The 23,676-nt window shown below is 48.8% G+C and overlaps 8 protein-coding genes across 8 annotated transcripts; 5 read left to right on the forward strand and 3 right to left on the reverse strand.

Annotated features, from left to right (window-relative positions):
• Positions 1 to 1,162: 1,162 nt before the first annotated feature.
• FOL3 (dihydrofolate synthase) lies at positions 1,163 to 2,434 on the forward strand (the record flags this gene model as incomplete). The annotated part of the gene is made up of 1 exon (XM_043284889.1): positions 1,163 to 2,434. One exon carries the CDS (start codon positions 1,163 to 1,165, stop codon positions 2,432 to 2,434), a length of 1,272 nt encoding a protein of 423 aa, XP_043133635.1.
• Positions 2,435 to 3,229: 795 nt separating this feature from the next.
• ACHE_20572S (serine/threonine-protein kinase) lies at positions 3,230 to 7,530 on the forward strand (the record flags this gene model as incomplete). Its single annotated transcript, XM_043284890.1, has 6 exons — positions 3,230 to 3,442; positions 3,526 to 3,660; positions 3,724 to 3,753; positions 3,807 to 3,871; positions 3,919 to 5,104; positions 5,167 to 7,530. The coding sequence occupies 6 exons, from the start codon at positions 3,230 to 3,232 to the stop codon at positions 7,528 to 7,530; spliced, it is 3,993 nt and encodes a 1,330-aa protein (XP_043133636.1).
• Positions 7,531 to 8,334: 804 nt separating this feature from the next.
• Positions 8,335 to 9,940, forward strand: ACHE_20573S (ABC1 kinase family protein; the record flags this gene model as incomplete). Its single annotated transcript, XM_043284891.1, has 3 exons — positions 8,335 to 9,007; positions 9,052 to 9,627; positions 9,690 to 9,940. The coding sequence occupies 3 exons, from the start codon at positions 8,335 to 8,337 to the stop codon at positions 9,938 to 9,940; spliced, it is 1,500 nt and encodes a 499-aa protein (XP_043133637.1).
• A 553-nt stretch (positions 9,941 to 10,493) lies between these two features.
• Positions 10,494 to 11,203, reverse strand: ISU1 (putative iron-sulfur cofactor synthesis protein (Isu1); the record flags this gene model as incomplete). Its single annotated transcript, XM_043284892.1, has 3 exons — positions 10,494 to 10,657; positions 10,713 to 11,006; positions 11,059 to 11,203. The coding sequence occupies 3 exons, from the start codon at positions 11,201 to 11,203 to the stop codon at positions 10,494 to 10,496; spliced, it is 603 nt and encodes a 200-aa protein (XP_043133638.1).
• Positions 11,204 to 11,706: 503 nt separating this feature from the next.
• Positions 11,707 to 12,086, forward strand: ACHE_20575S (uncharacterized protein; the record flags this gene model as incomplete). The annotated part of the gene is made up of 2 exons (XM_043284893.1): positions 11,707 to 11,742; positions 11,868 to 12,086. 2 exons carry the CDS (start codon positions 11,707 to 11,709, stop codon positions 12,084 to 12,086), a joined length of 255 nt encoding a protein of 84 aa, XP_043133639.1.
• Positions 12,087 to 13,059: 973 nt separating this feature from the next.
• ACHE_20576A (putative mitochondrial carrier protein) lies at positions 13,060 to 14,360 on the reverse strand (the record flags this gene model as incomplete). The annotated part of the gene is made up of 2 exons (XM_043284894.1): positions 13,060 to 13,835; positions 13,892 to 14,360. The coding sequence occupies 2 exons, from the start codon at positions 14,358 to 14,360 to the stop codon at positions 13,060 to 13,062; spliced, it is 1,245 nt and encodes a 414-aa protein (XP_043133640.1).
• A 726-nt stretch (positions 14,361 to 15,086) lies between these two features.
• QCR7 (ubiquinol--cytochrome-c reductase subunit 7) lies at positions 15,087 to 15,886 on the forward strand (the record flags this gene model as incomplete). Its single annotated transcript, XM_043284895.1, has 4 exons — positions 15,087 to 15,202; positions 15,372 to 15,480; positions 15,551 to 15,604; positions 15,797 to 15,886. 4 exons carry the CDS (start codon positions 15,087 to 15,089, stop codon positions 15,884 to 15,886), a joined length of 369 nt encoding a protein of 122 aa, XP_043133641.1.
• A 336-nt stretch (positions 15,887 to 16,222) lies between these two features.
• On the reverse strand, positions 16,223 to 17,508 carry alkA (DNA-3-methyladenine glycosylase II; the record flags this gene model as incomplete). Its single annotated transcript, XM_043284896.1, has 3 exons — positions 16,223 to 16,286; positions 16,358 to 16,483; positions 16,535 to 17,508. 3 exons carry the CDS (start codon positions 17,506 to 17,508, stop codon positions 16,223 to 16,225), a joined length of 1,164 nt encoding a protein of 387 aa, XP_043133642.1.
• Positions 17,509 to 23,676: the final 6,168 nt, after the last annotated feature.

Here is a 23,676-nt window from a genome sequence, read left to right on the forward strand (position 1 = left end):
TGGACGTCTTACTCAGTGACTCTCACGAGCGGTGGGCGAAAGGCAGACATCTGTCACATTTAGATGTTCCCAATGGCCTTTTGAGTATGAAGACTGTGGCACAAATGGTTGGCTCTTTTTTTGTGACTCGTTTATCCTTGGACCTGATTCATAGATCATTATCGGTCTTTTGTGTTGCTACGTTCTTAAGTGCCCCTAATGACTGGCCATCTATGTTCGGGAGTATGTGGGATACATACACACTTAAGTTGTTTTGGGGGTAAGTTGCCCTTACGGGTTGGAACTATTCTGACGCAAAAAGAGAACAAGAAAATGCAACGAACGAGCAGCTAATGTGTATTTAGTAAATTCTGGCATCAATTGCTCCGTTGGCCGTTCACCAGTGTATGCAGCTTTGCTGCCCACAGCATTGTCCGATCACTCCAGCCTTCCAGATACAAGCGGTACATGACGTTCATGTTTGTATTCATGCTGTCCAGCCTGCTTCACCAATTTGGTAGCTTCTCCATGGGTATTCCGCTTCGAGACTCGAATGCTCCTGTGTTTTTCTTTTTTACAGGAGTTGGTGTCCTCATTGAAGAGGCGTTCCAAAACAGCTTGCGCGGGAAACTACCAGGTCCTACAGATCCACAGAGTTTGAGCTTCACGTTATTGAAAAGGATTATCGGCTACATGTGGGTATTAGCATGGCTGGGAAGCTCGGGATCCTATCTCATATACCAAACGGTGACCATTGCTATTGTAAATAAATCCGTGGGAGTGCCCTATAGTATGGTGGAAAGGGTCGGCTTACAGACAACCGGTGCATTTATTGGGATCGGCGCGCTCATTCTGAGGATCGTATTCAAGACGAGTCTTTGATCGACAGGCTACTGTCAATGAAGCATATAAATAGGTAGACTTCTCAGAACTGGATTCGATGTAATTATTTGATTAGTTAACAAGTTAGTTGCTCATGTTGACACCTGATTATCCAGGCATACATAGGACACCTTTCCCGCGGAATTGATAACGTCAGAAACACCCGATTGATCAATTTCGGAAAAGAAAAGTGCAACGTCTGATAAAAACGAAACCTCATCTTTCAGTCTCCAGTGATCTGACTGGTTCTGATCATGAAGATTTCACTCTTTCGAACAAGAAAATCGAACAACCTGGAGGAATGATTGAACTCGGGCTTAGCCGCATATCGCGCCTCCTCCAGCAGACCCCTCTGTCATGGAAGGCCATCCATATCGCCGGGACTAACGGAAAAGGTTCAATCAGCGCCTATGTCTCTCATCTTCTGGCTTCTGGCGGTGTCCGCTGTGGCCGCTTTACATCTCCTCACTTAATCGACCGGTGGGATTGTATTACAATTGACGAGAAGGTCGTGCAGGAGTCGCTATTCCGGCAGATCGAGGAAGAGGTCAAGCTGCGGGATCAGACGCTGGGGTTTGGGGCAAGCGAATTCGAACTTCTGACTGCGACTGCTTTTGAGATCTTCAACCATGAGCGGGTTGAAGTTGGTGTGGTTGAGGTTGGTATGGGCGGGCGACTGGATGCGACGAATATCCTGAGCGATGTGCTGGTTTCCGTTATTGCGAAAATCGGTTTGGACCATCAAGCCCTTTTGGGAAACTCTATTGAAGAAATTGCGCGCGAGAAAGCTGGGATCCTGAAGCCTCATACTCCCTGCGTAGTTGACGCCACCAACTCCACGGAAGTTATCACGACGCTCGAAAGCCGTATACAGGAACTGGGTCTGGAAGGAGACTTTGTACACCCCGAGGCGGTCGAGAGCCAGGCTCCGTCTTTGGCTCGTATATTTGAGAGGTTGGATCTCTTGCCTCATCAACGTGCGAATATGTACTGCGCGGTCTCTGCGCTTCAGCTCGCCCTGCCGAAAGTACGCCCAAGACTCGATGTTGACACATTGCTCCCCCATATTTCGGAAGTGAAGTGGCCTGGTCGGCTACAGGACATTGTTCTCGAACCATTGGTCGCCCGCAAAGAACCTGTCTTGCTGGATGGTGCGCACAATGCTCAATCAGCCCAAGTCCTCGGAGAATACGTGGAGCGCAAACTCCGTCCCCAGCAAAAGAACGTCACTTGGGTTATCGCGGCATCACGGGGCAAGGATTTGACGGAGTTATTTGGCGCGTTCATTAAACCTGGGGATGACGTCGCAACCACATCGTTTGGCCCTGTGGACGGGATGCCGTGGGTGAAGGCAGTCGACCCTACGGAATTGGCTACGTGCGTTCAATCATTCCCGGAAATTCAACAGGTCAAAGCCTTTGACAAAGATATACCCGCTGCGATAAATTGGGCTAGCAACGTTGCTAATGGTGGTCCATTGGTGATCGCTGGTAGCCTTTATCTAGCATCGGACATCCTTCGTCTCTTGCGTGAGGCACAGACATCTGCCGGACCAGGGAGAGGAACGTGCTAGGATTATTGCTTTTGAGAGATACCCCGCTAGATGTATTATGTACGAGTAGAGAAATATAGACGACCACATGGCTTTCTACTTTATTTTGTTCTGCGCTTCGGCCTCGACTATGGATTGCTCCACGGCCCACAGCCAAACAAGGATTACGCTGCTATTGGCAGCGGCAATCCATGCGAGCACATACATGTTTATATACATTCCATCTTATATACAGCCGTTAATATAGTTTTAAGATCGGTTTTTGATAAGGTTGATCGGAGATACAAGCCGCGATTCAGGCGAAGCTCCTCCGAACCGGCTTATGTGGAGAAGCGCAAAGGTCAAGAAGCCGCCCTTGGTTCGGTCGCTGTCAAAACAATAACAGCAGCAACAGTCTTGTACGGTTGCGCTTTTGCTTCCCCGTCGCCCCATTGATCGCATTGTTATTTTATATTATAACCGTTGGAGGAATACCAGGGCAATATTCGATGGGTCGCAACGTGGGTGTGTTGTGCGTGCGGGCAAGAGAAATCCTTCCTGTATGGTCTTTTTGTCCCTCGAGCGAAACCGTTCACTCCCCAAGAATCCCTGTGGGCATTCTATTGTGCTCTCGCATACAATTATTACTTCTTCCGCGATTAATGGCTAATAATAAACCACCCCTTGGCCAGTTTTTGCTGACATGAATGCCCCGATCGATCCCCTGGCTCCTGCCTCATCGTCCTTTATTTACTACTGTTAACGTCGAATCTAATACCCACACGAATTGAGAACAAACGGCTTTGATACAGCGAACCCATTACGGAGCGATCGACCATGGTGTCTAGAACCAGCGAGCTGGGCGAGGCACCACCACCACAACGTCCATCCTCCAGAGCAGCAGCGGTAGCAGCAGCAGCACCGCCCGGGACACCAACCAAACCACGACTATCGAGACTCGGTTCCAGTCCAACCAAACGAGAGGACAAGCCTAGGGACGACAGGGGACCGAAGACGTCAGCTAAGGATGTTGCAGAACTCAAGGATTATGTATGAAGACGGAATACCCCTCCCTTGATTGCGCCCCGTATGGACGAGAGAGGATGAGAGGCTGATGGTCTGATATTGTGAAGCAATTGGGTGACTGCTTGGGTCGAGGAGCGTTTGGGTCTGTGTACAGAGCGCTCAACTGGAATACTGGGGAGACTGTCGCGGTCAAGCAGATCAAACTGGTTGACTTGCCTAAGAGTGAATTGCGGGTGATTATGGTATGTTATTCAATCCGGACTGTCGGGGTTATATATATTTATGCTAATTATGTCAACTTGTAGCTGGAGATTGATCTGCTGAAGAACTTAGATGTGAGACTCAGTGCTACTTTCGTTATTCAAGGACCAAAGCTGATATATTGCAGCACTCCAACATTGTCAAGTACCATGGATTTGTGAAGTCTGCTGAAACCCTGAACATCATTCTTGAGTATGGCAATCCTCCTCTTTCCTGATTTCATGTGGCTAATAGTCTAGATACTGCGAGAATGGCTCCCTACACTCCATCGCGAAGAACTTTGGCCGCTTCCCGGAGAATCTAGTCGGACTCTACATGTCCCAAGTCCTCCATGGACTCTTATATTTGCACGAACAGGGTGTGATACACAGAGACATTAAAGGTGCTAACATCCTCACCACCAAAGAAGGCCTAGTGAAGTTGGCAGATTTTGGTGTGGCTAGCCGCACAACCGGCCTCAACGAGGCTAGCGTTGTCGGTACCCCATATTGGATGGCACCCGAAGTAATCGAACTGACAGGTGCGACTACGGCGTCAGATATCTGGAGTCTTGGGTGCACTGTCATCGAATTGTTGGAGGGGAAGCCTCCGTACCACAATCTTCAACCTATGCCGGCTCTATTTCGCATCGTCAATGATGATCATCCTCCTTTGCCACAAGGGGCTTCCCCAGCTGTCAAAGACTTCCTTATGCAATGTTTCCAGAAAGACCCCAACCTTCGTGTGTCTGCGAAGAAGCTTCTTCGACACCCTTGGATCGTCAATGCTCGCAAATCTGATTCAGTAGTTCCCAATGAGGAGGCAGTCAAGAGCGTCCAGGAATGGAATGAAGCTCTTCGCTCGCCAAGCGCAGGTACTATACGCAAGCATTTGAGACTTGACCAACATTCAACACCTTCCCGTTATACACCAACGAAGGATATTTTACCAACTCCAGTCTCCAGTGGAAATGTTGCAGACAAGTTCCGGTCACCTATTTCTGGAGAAGACGATAACTGGGATAACGATTTTGATAATGCCATCTCCCCCAGCGCTCTGCATTTGCCTCACTTGAGACCGCATGATAATTTTGGTGGCCTGCTGTCGTCTGAGAAGCTCAAGGCATTTGCTTCCCTTGATGGGACAATGACGAGATCCGGGGGTAGTTTTGAAGAATTCGGTGAAGATCTCTGGAGAATCTCGAACCAGAGCAGTGAGCCAGACTTGGAGACTATTCGGCCGTCACCTCAGCGGCAAAGTACAGCCCAAAAGCTGCAGCGCTATCAACCCAGCATCCATGATGTCCCGATATTGAACCCGAATCCCACACCGCCGGCGCGACCCCCTCGACCAGCTTCTTACTATAAGGAGAATCCCGATGAGGATTACTCTGATCTTATCATGGCAAACGAAGACGTTTTGGATAAAAAACTTGGTGCTTTTCAAGTAAGGCAAAGACCCTGATATTCAGAGACATGTATGTACCAGTGTAAACTAACAATTGACAGGAACCCGACGGAAATGCTATGCTTGTACCATCTCCTTCGCATGAAATGGTCCGCTATCAGTGGCCTACTACCATCGAGGAAGATGAAGAGCCTCCACAGCCCCAGTTGAAGAAACGGATCTCAGTCAAGCGTCACCGTGCCATTGAAATAACAAAATTTGCGGAGAATGAGGACGATGAGGATTTTTCCGATATCTTGGGTCCTAATGAGTCGACACTGGATAAGGCTGATAGTGATGGGAGCTCAGACAAGAGCACGTTAATGCTGACGTCGAAGCTATCTAATAGATCCTGGCTCGGTGACCAGGACGATGAGGATGACCCGTTTGCGCAGCTCGAAGAAGGATTCGATGAAATGGACCTAGAGGCCAATATTGCACGCGACAAGCATGCTCGTCTCCGGAATCAGGTCGAGGGACTTGTTAGCACATTGAAGACCTCGCAAGATGAAGAGGTGCTGGCTGATATCTCCGATCAACTATTGACGGTGTTCTGCGATTTACCAGAAACGAAGAACATCATTATGAGTGCCCATGGGTTACTCCCAATCTTGGAAATCCTGGACACATGCCGTCGGCGTGATGTTATTGCATGTCTGCTAAGGATCGTCAACGCAATCATCTTTAATGACTACGAGATCCAGGAAAATTTGTGCTTTGTTGGAGGGATTCCAATCATTAACGAGTTTGCGTCGAAGAAGTACCCTCGTGAGATTCGACTTGAGGCAGCTGCTTTTGTGCAACAGATGTATCAGACATCCACTCTCACGTTGCAGATGTTTGTCAGTGCTGGAGGTTTGAACGTTCTGGTCGAGTTTTTGGAAGACGATTATGAAGATGAGCGTGAGCTTGTCTTGATCGGGGTAAATGGGATTTGGAGTGTTTTCGAGTTGCAGGGTTCGACTCCGAAAAACGACTTTTGCAGGATCTTGTCCCGCAACTCCGTTTTAGACCCTCTGTCTCTTGTCTTGAGCAGGGTATTGGATGAAGAGGGTGAACTGGCCGGAATTGTTGAAGGACGAATTGCAAACATCTTCTTTATCTTCTCGCAGGCTGAAAATCATGTCAAGGAGATGGTCGCTGAGCGAACAGTTCTGCATCGGGTTCTGAAAGAGTTGCGGCGCATGACTCCGGCCCATCAGATCACCATGCTGAAGTTCATTAAAAACCTGTCGATGCTCTCGACTACTCTTGATTCTCTCCAGAATTCGAATGCCATTGACGTGCTGGCAGACTTGTTGCGTTCAACCTTCAAGCGTCCCCATTTCCGAGAAGTCTCTAATCAAATATTGAATACGATCTACAACATGTGTCGACTCAATAAGTCACGACAAGAGGACGCAGCCTTGAATGGCATTGTACCTCTGCTTCAAAAGATTGTCAAGACTGACAGACCTCTGAAGGAATTCGCTCTACCGATCCTTTGCGACATGGCGCACTCCGGCAAAGTCGGTCGCCGTGAGCTGTGGCGTAACAAGGGTCTCACCTTTTACATCTCTTTACTTTCCGATCCATATTGGCAGGTTACCGCTTTGGATGCTATCTTTACCTGGCTCCAGGAAGAAACGGCAAAGGTCGAAGAGCACTTGCTGGAAAACCGCCCGGACAGGCCATCTTTTACGGACTCGATCGTCAAATGCTTGACCATTTCCAAAGCCAATGCTTTCGAGAACATCCTCGAACCTCTTCAGAAGCTCCTAAGATTAAGTCCCCCGATTGCTTCGACACTTGCACGACCAGACCTCTTCACGAGATTAGGTCAGAAACTGCACCACAGCAAAGCTGCAGTTCGATTGAACCTCCTCCGCATCATATCGAGTATTTGTGATTCCAGTGAAGAGCAAGGTGGTCTTCTTGCTACATATGGTCTGCTTGGTGCCATCAGCGAATTAGAGAATGACTCAGCCATTCTGGTCAGAGACATGGCCGGGAAACTGATCAGATCGAGCGAGACGTACGGTCTAGGTAAACGCAAACAAGGTATGAGACGCCAAAGCACATCCACCACATCACCCGGTCTTCTACCAAACCAATCCGCCCCGTCAACCCCTCGAACAAGCCAGTCGAAAGGATACTACGAAGGACGGGAGTCACGACATCCACGGAACGCTCTTAGCGGATCAGCGCTGGTATTGCGACCCGCGAGTCGGGAAGGTGGAAGCCCTGTCCTACCACCACCTGGGTTGAATCTGAATGGTGCTTCTGGGGCAGCAAGGAACAGGCTGCCTCGTGGGATGATGCCTAAGCGGTCTCATACGGACTTGTTGCCGGAAGATGAAATGCGACCTCCAAGCTCGCTATCCCGACGAGATTCGATTCTTTACCGGAGGCAACGACCTACGCAGGGAGAGGATTGGGTGTCATGATTGCATTGTTGATGTGACGTTGTCTGTAGTTCTGTTTAAGCATGCTGTGTTATGTTTACTTTGGGTGGTCTTTTGGTATTGCTTTGAGCGCATCTTCTTTTGTGTGCATGAAAACCAGGTTATACATAGGCAATTCATCAAACTCATGAACTGGACATGCATGATAGTAGTCCGACCGAGCCCTGGATCACGTGCATCTCCGGTCCGAATTGCGGCGAGTTCCCGAAATTCTCCTGATGACCGACCAGCGTTTCTTACGACTATATTCAACAATGGCCTGGGTTTGAATTCCCAATCCCCCAGGTACGGAGATTTCTATTATCACACCTAATCACTACGTTGTTTGACGCCCATCCCCCAGGTTCGGTATGAGAGCAGCGCTCCACACGCCGTGGCGGGTTTCCGGGTTTGACCCTGCGACGGTCGTACGACACACGACGAAATCGGCACCGACACCACTCAATCGTTTTTATTCTACGTGCCATACTAGTGCGAATTCAATACCGTCGTCCAGAGTACTCGCCAACCCGAGAAACAGATCTACCACTCCGCGGGAACTATACACGCGGGGACGAGTCCTGCCGCTACGTCACTACAGTTCGGAGTCTCCTGCGCAAGAAACAGCCAGCACCAACAACAATGGGAAGAAGCGATCAGGACCAATTCGATCGCGGAACAAGACATACCTCATTATCGGAGGTGCGCTGGGCGTTGCGGCGGTAGTATACTCGGACGAGGTGCGGCATCTATATCGAGCGGCAGCGAGGACCGGGCGAGTGGTTAGTGCATTGGCGGTTTGTATTAATGAGTAAGCCCGTTCTTTCCCCCAAGGTACTACTAAAGGAAGTGCACTTATACGGTTGGGTCTGCTCTAGTTATCGGGTTACGCTGAAGCAAGAAACCTCGCCGGAAGAACACAATGAGATCATCAAGGCTTGTCACAAGCGTTGTGCGGAACGGACGCTACGCGTGCTCGAGAAGAATGGGTCTATCTTTATCAAGCTGGGGCAGCATTTGAGTAGCATGGGTTATCTGCTTCCGCTTGAGTGGACGACGACTTTCATTCCGCTGCAGGATAAATGCCCCGTTTCGTCAATCGAATCTATTGAAGAAATGTTCGTCGCCGATACCGGCTGCCCCATCGATGAGATCTTTTCGTCCTTCGACTCAGAGCCCATTGGCGCTGCTTCCCTGGCGCAGGTGCATATCGGTACGCTTAGGGAATCGGGACAGAAGGTTGCTGTGAAGGTGCAGCATCCGGCGTTAGCGGAGTGGGTACCATTGGATCTGGCGTTAACGAGGTTTACATTTGCTATGTTGAAGCGGTTCTTTCCGGAATATGATCTTGAGTGGTTATCGAGGGAGATGGACTTTTCGCTGCCGGTGGAGTTGGATTTCCGATGTGAGGCGGAGAATGCTACCAGAGCAAGTGACTACTTCAAGAAACATTCTGATGCGCCGTTGATTATTCCAAAGGGTATGCCTTTCATATCCTTACGCTATACCAGCTAACAAAGACAGTAATGTGGGCCCAAAAACGCATCCTAGTAATGGACTTCATCTCCGGCCGCCGCCCCGACGACCTTCCCTTCCTCGATGCCAACAACATCGACCGCGACGAAGTCTCCGCCACTCTTGCCCACATCTTCAACGAGATGATCTTCGGCGACAACGCGCCCCTCCACTGCGACCCCCACGGCGGCAACATCGCCATCCGCCCGAACCCCAACCCCAGCGGCCGCCAGAACTTCGAGATCATCCTCTACGACCACGGCCTGTACCGCGAGATCCCGCGGGACTTGCGCAGGAACTACGCGAAGCTGTGGCTTGCGGTCATCGAGGCTGATGAGGGGCGGATGAGGGAGTATGCGAGGAAGGTTGCGGGGGTGACGGATGAGCAGTTTCCGTTGTTTGCGAGTGCGATTACGGGGAGGGATTATAAGGTTCTTACGCAGAGGAATGTGACTTCTTCGAGGACCGCAGATGAGAAGGAGAATATCTCCGGTGCGTTGGGCGAGGGCATGTTGCAGCAGTTGGTTGAGTTATTGGGCCAGGTACCCAGAATCATTCTCCTGATTCTCAAAACTAATGATCTCAGTATGTCTTTCCCGCTTACCCATCCATTCTCTTTGGTGGACATAAAGTGCTAACGAAGACAGCCCGCAACCTCGACGAAAACCTACACACCCGCCAAGGCCCCCTCCGCACATTCCTCATCCTCGCCCGCTACGCCACCCGCACCGTCTACGAGGAGCAACTCGAGAATATCCGCGAGTCGGCCGGTGGCTTGCTTCGTCCGCTGAACTTCCTGCGGTTCCTGGTTGCTTGGGTGGGATTCTTGCGGGTGGAATTGAAGTTGTCGGTCTATGAGACTCTGTTGTCTGTCAAGAGTCGGTTTGGGCTGTTGTAAATTTGCTCGTGTTGTGAATATTGGATTGGGATGGCTGGGTGTAATGATAGGTGATCGGTTATGTTTATATCTGAAGGAATGTTGGATACAGAAAAGTGTAGTATAGATAGATGTTTACATGGCACGGGTGGGTAATCTGTGCATCAGCGATGGCGTTTATATTTAATTTAGGTCTTTTATACTGGCTACGGGGTTCTGTATCAAAATCATGAACTGAACAATCTGGTTTAGGCACACTCAGTGCTTCTTTCATTAACTATCAGACACCATGGCTCCAAGAACTTTGAACACAAATGCTTCGCCAGAAAAAAAAAAAAAAAGTTGGAACATAGAAGAAAAAAGGAAATAAAATGAAGAATATACATCCAACAAATTCAATTTGTTAGAAACGAATCGAAAAACCTCCTTTCAACCTTGAATCCTGTCACTCGAGCAAAGCGCAGCTTAAGTAGAAAGAAGTCATGTCATGAAAAGGATGGACATATCAGGTGGTATCACAAGTCGAATATTTTTGGAAGGATAAATTTTGTCGTTTTTTTTGTTTTTATTTCTTTTAAGCGGTAGCGGAAGCACCGTCAGTCTTCTCGACTTCAACCTGGATGTCAGGCATGGCGGCGCCGGTACCACCAAGGTCAGTCTTGACGGCCTTGGGGTTCTTGGTGTAGTAGTCGGAGATGGCAGACTTGATGGCATCCTCGGCAAGCATCGAGCAATGCACTGTGACTGTCAGTACAAGTCATACATATGGAACAAATTGGAACAGGGGACGTACACTTCACAGGAGGAAGGCAAAGCTCCTTGGCAATCTCAGTGTTGCGAATTTTACCCGCCTCATCGAGGGTCATCCCACGGACCAACTCGGTCAGATAACTCGAGCTAGCAATGGCACTCCCGCAACCGAAAGTCTTGAACTTGACATCGCTGATCTTGTTGGAGTCCTTGTCAACCTTGATCTGGAGCTTCATGACATCGCCACAAGCGGGGGCGCCGACGAGACCGGTGCCAACGTCACCATCACCCTTCTTCATGGCGCCGACATTGCGGGGGTTGTTGTAGTGGTCTAGCAGTGCATGCGGTCAGTATTTTCCTCTTTGTTTAAGTGGTATGGCGAGACATATCTTTCTCATGGTAGCTCCTTGTCTGAGGGAGTTGTGTCCGGAAAATGGATTGTGTATGCTGCACACCGGAGAGGGCGGGTGTGATGCGAGGCGTCACAACGGGGCCGAAGGAGCGGGGGACGACGGTAGAAATACGCTTGAACATGGTGAGGATTTCCAATGGATCACTGCACAAGTGACTATGTTATGTTATCGATGGATGGTAAAGGTGTGTTGAAGATGGTGAGAATGATGTCGTTGAAGAAAGATGGCGATTGATTAGGACTGCAGTAATAATTCTCGCCCGGATTATTCATACCGCGCTAAACCTGATGCGGAAACACCGTCGCCTCCGGACGTCCGGCGTCGGCGACTCGGGGTTAACGTTTTATGACGTTGAATACATGTATTTGTTGGTTCTTGTTATCATTTCTATTTTCTACTCTTCAAAGGGCTCGCATTACTTTGTATAGCAGTTTTCTCCGGGGTAAAACACAGAATAGGAGTGTGTGGTGGGCGGAGAACGGTCCAACTCCGAAGTCGAATTCTAGCGTCCGGCATCGAAACCTCCTTACGTTCTCGCCAACTCACAGCCAGACCAAACCCATTACCAAGCATCCTTTTCCGTCGGCAAACTACGCGCTCTCTCATTGGCCGAAAGCGCTTATCATGAATAACAGAAAGACTCTGGGGAGGCCGGCGGGCGTAAGTTCGTTTTCTTTGTGGTTCCTTATCTGATCCATCTGATACGCCGCATCTGATAATTCCCGTATCACTGGTTCATAACACATGTACACCAACAGTCGTGGTAATAATAATTTTTAATTCAGTCCCTCAACGCCCCCATCGCCGCTTTTACAATGGCCGTCCTCCTCTGCTCCTACTGCATCACCTCCATCCGCTCCGCCCGTCGCGAGTCCCAGTCTACAAATGCCTCTGCGTCGCAACGAGAAAGAGCCGAAGCATGGCAGCAGCAGCGGCAACAGCTCTCCTGGGTGCACCGGACATTGGAGGAGCAGCGTCAGGTGGAGCAGGGGAAGAAAGGCTGAGGATCATCCGGTTTCCGGAGGTAGGATTATGATATCACGTGGAGAATGAAGTCAATTGTAATGATCTGTCTGAGTAACTATCTGCAAATGAGCCTATGATCACTACCATGATCATGCATTCGGTATCTGCATGTAAAGTCAGCAAGGTGAATAAAATGTGAAAAACAAAAGCAATTGCAATCCGCATTTCATTACAGTCAGAATTTTCAGTGTGTGTTAAATGATCACCACCAAATCTGAAAGTAGTAGACTTGGATCAATTGTGATTTAAGGTTCATCACAGTAATGAAATGCAGTCTTTGTAATTGCATCAAGCAAGACACGTACCTTATGGCACCAAATTTCTGCCAATTATCGAATCTCTTTTCGAGTCAAATGTGTGCGGAAGTGTGGTTGGCGACGGTCTCTTTTTTTTCCTCGGTAGACAAGGGCTGCCAAGGCTAATCACGTGATTTTAATTTACGTCATTTGCCATATGGGCTGTACCTGTCCCCTGATTGGCATCGAGAGTATAGCTGGGAAATCCATATGTATATTTCATAGATGGTAGTAGGTACGTAGGTATGTATGTACAATCCATGCAGAACGAGGATCAATAATAGAGACGAATAGACAATAACGCTCATCAAGGCAAAAGGACTCCTCGGTAAGGCAGGATAAACAACCACCAATTTAAAACAAAAGGCACAATTGCATGTGTCAGAATCCCCCGTTGAGAATAACTCGTTCTCAATCCGGGATAGAGGTATCAATTTGTGCCAAGGGCGAATACAATCAGGTTCCCCCTCGACCAGCCTTGTACCCCATAAAAGTACATGGTTATCAACTGTTAAGCATATAAAATGGCAAGTCTCGCATGCATCCGGAAGTCCGTCAGTCATGACCGGACGAAGGGGTTGAGGCTTGTGTTTGAAATCGTCTTCACTGCCACTAATTTGGCAGGCATCGATAGAACAATCACGGCGAGCAAAAATTAGATGCCCCCGGAGAGATCTTTCTCTTCAGCCCGTCGAACCTCCACCTCCCCGTCATGTTGCATAGTGCCTATCAATTTTCGGAGGTATTCGTATGTAAGCATCGTAGTCATAGCGGCCGGGACAGCTCGGAAGAGATTCGTGCCGATTCCCGAGTAAAATGCACGCCAACCCTCTTCCCGGAAAATTGTCTGACAAGTACGGACGATGCCGGTGTACCGTGGCCGGTTGGCCATGCCGTCCGATGAGGCAGCGCCTAGAGGACGACCACGGCCGTTTAACTTCTCTATCCCTTCACGAAATGTAAGCTCTTCGGCCGAGGACCGCGGCGACATTGTCCGTTGTTGCGTTTGAAGTCTTGTCCGCAACACTTCATGTGGATAGGTCATGGTGCTGGCACAGATCTTGCTGAGAAATGTAGCGAGAGAAATCCCAATCCAGTGGGAGTCGCCATGTTCGGGATGTTCTCCAATTCCATAACCCGTAATGGCCATCTTCAAATACTCGTAAAGCGGAAACTGAATGGCCACATGAAACAATCCCAGCAGCGCTGGTGTTAGCCCTGAGTAGAACGAGAGTATCCCTTCGTTCAGGTACATCTTGCGAGCCGCGTCGAAAGTGTTTTTATATTGCCACGGTGCCCTAAAGCCTTCACTATTGGACCTCGGACTTTGAGACATGAGCCGTGTCTTGATGACCCATATTGGATTCGTCACTATGGTCGAACACGCGCCTGCCGTGACGGAAGCATAGCCCCTCGATAACCACCAACTGCCTGTTATCCTTTAGTAAAGCTCGTCCCGAATTTCAACAAAAGACGAGAGAACTGACCAGTGGTTTCTTCAAAGTAATCTCGTGACCGGTCATATACTGCCAGGTAAACCGCCCACGTAGGTAAATAACCCAGAAGCATGGGACCCAGACCCTGATAGAGCCCGCGGATACCATCTTCCCGCCATATTACCCTTCCTGTGCCCAGCATGCCACGGTATAAAGTCCTCGCCTCAATCGTATTCCCCGACCGCCGTGCAAACCCACCCTGCGCTTGTAACTTCGTCTTGATCACATCGAGAGGGCACGTCACAATCCCTGAGGCTACACCAGCACTTGCCCCACAAAACGGCGTAACATAGGATTTCGGTATATGAGTGGAAAACATCTTGATGCGAGTAAGGAGGTTCGAAGTGAATGTGTCGTGGGACGGGGAAGTATGAGCGTGAGATGCCTGGTGTTCGTGTTCTTGGGAGCCGTTGGAAGCCCCCGAGCTGCCATGGCCCTCTGACAGCATGTTTTCAACCATGGGCCTAGCAGGCTGTTCTGTCCGTTTGGATTCCTATATTACCGATGGCCCCCGGACCCGAGCATATCGCGCTCGCTCCGGAAACCAAGAATCGTATGATTCGTTACACTCTCAACGTTGGAGAAACCGGTCGTGCGGGGTGAATGGTGCGAGGATCGAATTGAATGGCGAACGGAGGGAAATCAGAGGAATTCTTTTGTGTTGCAAATGTCGACGTCTGTACTATCTTGAAGAACAGACGGGGCGGGGTCCCTAAATACCAGTCCCATCTAGGAGCAATCCGGAATCCAACGATTGACGATCCCCATACCAAGACACATGAACAATAGATGCGGGAACAAAGTAAAGATGTTAATTTGGACCGGAACGGGAAACAACGGATGCGAGGGCAAGCAAGGAAAGCACGCGGAAACAGTGTGGGAGACCAGGATAAATGCAGATGTAGGAGAATCGAAGTCGTCTGCGGTCAGGTGGAGGCGGAAAGCAAGCAAACCACCCGGCTCCAAGCGCGTGACAGCCTGAGGCATATTAATATCACGTGGGGTATGTCGGAATCAGTCGGAGTCAAATACCTTATTCTAAAGGCATAAATCAGGCATCAAACGGAGAAAGTCGCCCGCCCGAACGTCCGTTTTGCACAATCTCCAACGTCCGGCTTAAGCAGACCCTTGCGATCCCCCTCCTCCCACTCCACATCGTCAATTGTTGACCCGGGAATCATACACCATGTCCGCCCCTTCTCTGACCAGCTACATTGTCAAGCGCCCATGGCTCAAGCGCTGGATGATGCCCATTGCTGAGTGGTACGCCGACGCGGCCGGCTACAGGAGACTCGGTTTGAGGTAAGCTACCCTGCTATGATATCCAGGGACATGCGCTGGAATAGGTGGTATGACTGGAACGAATGGCTTCAATTACGATATGACGACCTACTTGCCTTTGCCCTGTTCCAGTCTCCGCCTGTCCGGACTTGTCTTGCATATACACTGGAGTAGTACTGACTAGAGCTAGGTTCGACGACATCATCCCCGAGGAGAACGACATCGTCCAGGCTGCTATCAAGCGTCTTCCTGCTAAGGAGTCCTATGACCGCGTCTTCCGTATCCGCAGAGCGTTCCAGGTTCGTTCCAGCCCTCCGTGATCACCATCGAGAACACCCATGACCTAACTATTTTGCTCGTCTAATATAGTGCTCCGTGTCGCACACTCTTCTCCCCCCTGAAGAGCAGACCAAGCCCTCTGAGGTAAGTTCATATCTCTATATTCTACGTCCCTGCTTGTCATTTTCCCTGCGCCTCCTACGTCAGGTCCCATTGACCAATCTTGTGGCGCGGATTTGTAACCCGCATTATGTTGCGTTATAGCTCTTACGCTTGTGGTCACAAGGGGTTTAGGCTTCAGAAAGAGGATAAATGCTAATACTTGGCTGTTTATAGGACGTTGAGTACCTGAGCCCCATCATCCGTGAGATCGAGAAGGAGCGCAAGGAGCGTGAGGACCTCGACACTCTCGCCGTCCGTCGGTAAACGATTCCACCCGTTCATCGAAAAGCAAACGATAGAAAGAAGGAACAATGGTTATCTAGAGGTGGTGTTATGAAGCGGGAAGGTTGGGTCTGCAGTTCGGTTTCATAATGGGTGTTGCCGATTATCATCCGAACCTCTCGTCGAATAATTCAGTTACGTGTACTGATATTGTACAAATCAATCTTTCGCCGTTCTCTTGTCTCAATATGGTATTGTGGTTATTGTAAGTGCCGCACGATGGCCATCTCGAACAAGTTTGAAATGCAGATTATATACTTGGCGTAGCCCGCTACAACCCATTAAGTAACATACGTTTACGAATGCCACTGTACCGCGTCAAGCATTCAACACGGCGACATCCACGCCTTCCACTCGCCACATATACCACATAAAAAGGCTCCTATAGTGGCATGTTAGACGGGTCTGCGCCCATATCACCTTATCTGTGCGTATAGGAAGAAAGGAACGTACCTATATGGGGAAAACTTGGCAGCCAGCTCCAGCATCTCTTTCTCAGGCATGTACTTGAACTTACCGCTGCCGCCTTTTGCCTTGAGCTTGTTAATGTCTCGGCCCATGAATGCCGCGCAACCTCTCCTGTCGTTTGGTTAGCTTTCTGCTAGTAATGATCTAGTCAAGGACACTCACTGAACACCCAAATCACCCGTAGAAAAGACATCAATGCGCTTTAAAGCGAAGCAAGCAAACATCTCAACTGACCACAACCCCAATCCCCGGACCGCAGTCAGTTTCTCCATAAGCTCCTGGTCACTAGCATTCAACAGCATCTCGGCACTCAATTCCCCAGCCGCAAATTTCTGCGCCAATCCCTGGATATACTCGGCTTTCCGCTGGGAAAGACCCGCCGTCCGCAACGTAACGATATCATATTGAACAATCTCCTCCGGCGTGGGAAACCGCTTCGTTCGCGCAATGACATCCGTCTCATTCGAATTGAAAAGTGCCACGAACTTATCCCGAATCGACTTCGCCGCTGCCCCCGAAACCTGCTGCCCGATGATACTACTAACCAAGCTCCGGAACGGATCAACCTCCTCCGCCAGGCCCTCGGGCGAGAATAGATGGCACGGGTGCTTCTCGATGACTCTCTTTAGGCGCGGATCGGTAGCTATCAAATGCGCGACGGCTTTCTCGAGGAGTGTGCCTGTCGTGGCTGTGGGACGGGGCCGGCCCGTCTTGCTGGGCGAGGCTTGCTCCGTCCCGGGCGGGTAGGCCACCAGCGAATACCCATGAGGCGTGAGGAGGGTTGCATTCGTTCTGTGTGGCTCGACTGGACGGTCGAGAGGGGGTGGGTTGGCATGGATCCTGCGAGTGCTATCAGTGGATAGTGATGGGTCAAAGATGTTATCGTTGGGGTCTGTTGCTGTTGTAGCTGCTGATGCTGCTTGTGGTGTCGCTGTTGGTTCTGCGACCTGGAGAGCTTCTGCGGACAGAACTTGCCCAGCAGCGGCCTTTTGAGATTTCTTTGCTTTGGCAGTTCGCTTTTGTGCCTTGCGAATCCCACTGTGTTGGCTTCTGTTGATCTTGGGTTGTTGGATTGCTGACAGCGGGTTACTGCTAGGGGCCGCGCTCAGGCGCACTGAACGTCTCACAGCCATCATTATCTGCAAATTGGGAAAGGGAGGGAATTGATCTCTAGAGATTTTTTCGATGGCATATGGTTGAATGCCGTAAGTCGCCATGTATGAAGTCATAAAGGAGGTCGAGATCGAAAGTCTTGGCTGTGGGGTTTTCTATATATATCTTGGCATTTTCTACATCTACTGAAGCAGCGAGCCAAACGATAAAGGTGCTAATTGTATTTATCATATGGGCCATTACCATAGTTCTCAAAATACTAATATGTAGTCAATTTACCTAGGGCTTGGAGTAAAAGACGCGAAGATGTACTTAAGCAACAATACTTCTAAATGAAAGATCATCCATAAGAGCACCAAAATCGTCCAGCTTCATGGTAATGCAAACTTCCCAAGCTATTGCAGACTCTTCCTTTGATCCACCTCCCTGAGCGCTGGATGGAATGACAATGCACGCCCTGGCATTAAGGCCAGACCTGCTTCGAAATCGAAAATCTTACCCAGTCCATTACCAAAATCGAGACTAAACGTCTTAAGATGTCTTTAACTGATCACAATCACATCCCCCGGCTTTGCTTCAAGACCACACCGGTCCTCCTGGTCAGTAACCTGCGCGGGTACACTATATGCCGCAATCTCGTTTATCGAGGCAAGTTTACTCCTAAGCTGGAACGCAACCTGTGTAAGGCGAAGGATATCTGCTTCCTGCGCATTTCCCACTGGTATCTGGTGGTTTTGGGGGGGGGGGATGTCGCCTTATACTGGAAAGGTCGTGTTCCCAACATATGTATCCGGAAGGTAAGGCTGGACGCGGCTCCGGAGGTCGACTGTCATAGTAACCCTGGCATTTTCATTGTTGCTTGCTCTCGTCGGATGTTGGACTCTATCGACATTTATTCCCATAATTGCAGTAATAATATCATTGCTGGAAGTGAGCGACGATGGCTGAATCATAGGCAGAAATCTGTTGCATCTCTGCTTAACCTGAGCGAGTTTTTCCGGGCTGAACGTGAAGCTCTTTGGTTTGATAACTGAGGACATGGCGGATTCCATCGCTGCCCGTTGTTCAAATGTCATGCTGGAACTCAGCACAGGCGGTCCCATATCAGACGAATGATCCAGCCGAGTTTTACATTTGGATGGCCAGGATGAGACATCCTTTCGGAGAGCGACCTCGGTCTTCGCAGTATTGGCCGCAATCATTCGTCGTTTTGCAGCACTGCGCGAGAGATTCCCGTCCCGGCGCCCGTGCCATCAGGCGCAAAGTGCGAGAAAGACATAACCAGAACAATCCTGCTCCGGAAGACATTTGCTTGGAACTAGAGGACCGAGTATTGCTGCGACGCTGGTATGAAGCATGGCACAAGGAGATATTCCCGGGTCGAGCATGCGTAATAGACCTCGTGCCGGTCAAAGCGCTTGACTTGCATCATGGATGTCGCTTCAGGCGAGGAGCTAGAAAAAGCAATATACCCTTCGTTCCGTGGACCATCGGGCTCACTGCGCAAGATCGCGTCTCCCGCTAGCCATGGGATATGGGCGACTAGTCTGTTTATGCCATTCTCAATGGTTTTGAGGGCAGTTTTGCTGTCGGTCGTGTTGAAGTGCAGTAAATAGGGAAGGTATACTTTGTATGGTCGAGAGGTGTGAGAGCGAGGAAATCAGTGTTTCTCGCCATGTTGCTGTGTCATAAGTCAGTGTCAAAATAAATACTGCTAAGATCTTGGAAGCCGTACAGCCTTGGAAGCAGAATTCAAGGAAAAATGGCTACCTCGCAGCAGCTCGTATACGATGCGTTATTTATCACACGCTTATTCTTTGCGGTGAACTGACTAGAGCCAATAGCCCCCGAGCAGCTGATGAAATAAGTAAGCACGCACAGAGCACGGACTACGGATCTCAGTGCAGAATCCTTGTAGTGCTGGGCTGTTATCGTTGGCTGAATGCACTCCCTGAACAACTCAAATTCAACGGCATTTGGTATCAATAATTTCTCAAGACATGGCATTAGTTAGTGCAGCACTAACTGCTCTATCCTGGCATATTTCAGATACTGTCGCTGACTAAATCAAAAATACAAGGATAGAGAAATAGCCAGTGCTGTGCATAAGGCACCTTCAAGCGATTCCAAGTCGATGCTTGCCCAAGGATTAGGCAAAGGCGATGAGTACCCTAATACTCTGCTATCACATTTGGAAATCCGAGTATATCAAATATCATCATCTGTCTCAGAACGAGACAACTTCGGATCGTCCTTCCACATAGCAGGACAGCCTTATGTACATCTCGGCTGGATATCTGCCAGAGAACATTCTTACACCATCTTTAGTCAGCAGCTATGGAATTCACTTAACGTAGTCGGTAAGCGAGTCGGCCACGTAAGCGAGTCGGCCACATCTCCGATTTCACGAGTCATAATATGATTGAAGCACTTCAAACCAATACCATGCCACCAAAATCGCATACCAAATCAAAAAATTCAGTTGAGCAGGAGGGGAGGATGCTCCTTGCAATATCTGCTTTAAACAATAATGAAATATCCAATATTCGTGAAGCAGCACGTGTTTATAATGTGCCACGCTCTACTCTCCAAGACCGGCTACGCGGAAAGACATATCGGGATGAGACACGCGCAAATAATCATAAAATGACTCAAAATGAAGAGGAATCGCTTGTACAATGGATACTATCACTTGATCGACGTGGAGCAGCTCCCCGACCAGCTCATATTCAGGAAATGGCTAATATTCTACTCTCAAAGCGGGGCCATACAACTACAACAACTGTTGGAGATAAATGGGTCTATAACTTTATCAAACGCCATGACATGCTTAAATCCCGATTCTCCCGACGCTATAACTACCAACGTGCTGAGTGTGAAGACCCCAAAATCATCAAGGAGTGGTTTGATCGGGTGCAAATTACTATCATGCAACATGGGATTGCGCTTGAAGATATCTACAACTTTGATGAGACAGGATATGCAATGGGCCTTATAGCTACTGCTAAAGTAGTGAACAGAGCAGAGATGACTGGCCGGCCCTTTCTTGTACAGCCAGGAAACCGGGAATGGGTTACATCTATCGAGTGTATCAACTCTACAGGATGGGCTCTACCACCATGCATTATCTTCAAAGGGAAGGTCCATATTGAGGGATGGTATCAAGATGAGGCCTTGCCAAAGGACTGGAGGATTGAAGTCAGTGATAACGGATGGACAACTGATCAAATCGGACTACAATGGCTTCGAAATACCTTTATTCCAGCTACAAATGGCCGTATGACTGGAAAATACCGCCTCCTGATTCTTGATGGCCATGGAAGTCATTTAACACCTCAATTTGATGAAATATGCAATCAAAATGATATTATACCAATCTGCATGCCAGCACATTCATCGCACCTTCTACAACCTCTTGATGTGGGCTGTTTCGCGCCTTTGAAGAAGGCATATGGCCGTTTGGTTGAGAATAAGGCACGGCGCAACTTCAACCATATTGACAAACTTGACTTTCTTGAGGCCTATCCACAAGCCCGTACAGAAGTCTTTAAGACTGAGAATATCAAAAACAGCTTTGCAGCAGCTGGATTGGTCCCATTTAATCCAGAACGAGTGCTTGAGAAGCTTAATATACAGCTTAAGACTCCTACACCACCAGGCAGCCGATCTACCGATTCAGCACCTAAAACACCCCACAATCTCAAGCAACCAGAGAAGCAGGCATCTACAATCAAGAAGCTTCTAGGGCAGCGTACAGAGAGTCCTCCGAGCCCAGTAAATGATGCAATAAACCGGCTTGTCAAAGGATGTGAAATCCACATGAATACCGCAATCCTTCTCACCAAAGAAGTCCAGGATTTACAAGCTGCACATGAGAAAAAGCGGCAACAAAAGAAGCGATCCAAGCGACAGATAGCTCATACAGGTGGCCTGTCTATCCAAGAAGGCATAGACCTTATGCAGCGGAGGAATGAGGCCCAGGAAGCTGAAGATACTATACAGATGGAGACCGCACCATCTACATCTCAACCACATGTACGGGCGCCACCACGGTGTTCTGATTGCAATGTTTTGGGACATAAAAGAACTCATTGTCCTAGTCGCAGCAGTAATTAGTTTTTATATATAAATGCATTTTTGGGGAGTTTAAAGTAGGTCTGTTTCTCAACATAGCTCGGAGGTGGCCGACTCGCTTACGTGGCCGACTCGCTTACCGACTACGTTAGAGAGAGATCCGCATTTGACTTATTTTAGTCATAACTGATATCTCTGTCCTCTCCAGTACGCCCAACAGAAAGGTTTCTGCGAGGATATAGACGAGGAAAAGTACTCTCTCATGATTATCTACGCCGTGCAAACTCAGCGCCCCCCCTAAAAAAAAAAAAAACAAAATGTACTCCTGCGCAACATACTGGAATAGCGGCGAAAGAAAGGAGGGATTTCAGATGACTACAAGCGCATTGTGTTGGAACAATTGAAGCAAAGCGGGAGTATGGACCTCACGCTTGTGGTGCTTCGGAAGCTGCAAGTTTGAGATTGTTAAGGAGGTCAAATTGATTGCCCCAGGATCGTGAAACGAAAAATCCTCTAGAGTCGTTACTTGGTATACTGGAGGTGTAAAATCTTGGAAAGATCCAGCGCGTTGATCCTGTTTGCTCATCTCAAACAGCTCTAGCTTCGAGGATGGGAAGGTGTTTGTGAGGGTCAAAGCATAGACAATTGGTTGGTAAGTACGTACATGTGCTCTATATACTACGTTCTTATTATAGGGCGGTAGCCGGCAACGGTTCTTCTTATCTATTTTGGGTAATATACATTGTATGCACGTATAACACACAGACTGGTGTCCTTCTATTCACATAGAACAACCTTTGGTGAGACATCAGGTCGAGGTTAGACGAACAGGACCCGGTGCCCGAAGCCATGGGAGGACAGTCAACAGGCGACGGCAAGTCAGGACACGTAAGTGTACCAGTAGCCTGAGAAGGGGAGGCAGAATTAGTGTATGTGCAAAAGGTACACCCATGCAGTGCGCTGGTGAACGTCCAGGAAGACGTAAAATCCCTGATGTGAACATTTCCTGGTATTGCTTTCGTGTTAACTTGGATAGATGAGCAGGGCCATTTGCGGTCTGGGTAGTCGAGATCATATTTCACCACTGCCCAGAAGTCAGTGTGGCCGCCTTCTTGGGCTGAGGAATACCAAACCTATTGGACTTTGTGGTGCCTGCAACATTACGATGACCTCAGAAAAGCCGCTGGAAGACGAAGTCAACCCAACGATGGAAACACTACTGAGAAAGGAGAAGCTTTGTGGGGAAGTTGGAGTTGGACTGCCGAAGAGATCAAGAAATTGGAAACGGATTGGGGATGGCCGGCTTGTGTTTTGTACTGATGCGACCCGGTCTGTGTTGCAAGTGGTAAAGAATGATCTGGCTATTGGTCTTTCAAACGAAGACTTCCCCGAGCTCAAAGAAATCCTTCATTATGTGAGAGAAAACCCAATGCTACTCTTTTCACCTTCTGACAACTGCTTTTACTCAGGCGACTATCCCGCTTGGAGTCCACCGCCAGCTCCTCTTAACACCAATGTCGATATGAAATGGGGTCTCTCTACAGATAGGACGAGCGATGAATCTATACCAGGGGGATACTTTCGATCCTTAATGTCAGGGACAACCAACAGGGTTGAAGTGGCGAGACTTTGGGACCTTCCAGCACTTCGACGGCTAGGTGTTTGCCTGTGGGATCGATGGCGTACGTATTGCTGGGTTGATGCAATAACCGACGAGAAGGGTAGCCACCCCAGATGGAGGTTTTATGGAAAGACCTGCTATAGTACAACACTATCTAGCGCCGATTAAACCATGGCTGGCATTGATTGGCAAGGAAATTCCTTGTGATTAGCATTTCCCCTTAACATTGAAAAGAACCAGAAAAGCGCACAAAAACCAACCCAGGCATACCGCGCTACTTATATAGGGAAATGAGAGAGGATTTGCTATATCATGACCTGTACGGAATTCTTACTCAGAAATCCGTGCTTTGGTGTTCTCCCTTGATAGTGTCCGGTATTGTCCACTTAAGGTTATTAAATCACAGAGCTTAGTATCAATAAAATGTCCCATTTCCAATTCCTATTCGATAAAGGGGATTGTGGTGGATTTTAGGCAGCCATAAAAAAGCTTCTCT

This window comes from Aspergillus chevalieri, chromosome 2, assembly GCF_016861735.1.
Source record: "Aspergillus chevalieri M1 DNA, chromosome 2, nearly complete sequence".
Lineage (NCBI taxonomy): Eukaryota > Fungi > Ascomycota > Eurotiomycetes > Eurotiales > Aspergillaceae > Aspergillus > Aspergillus chevalieri.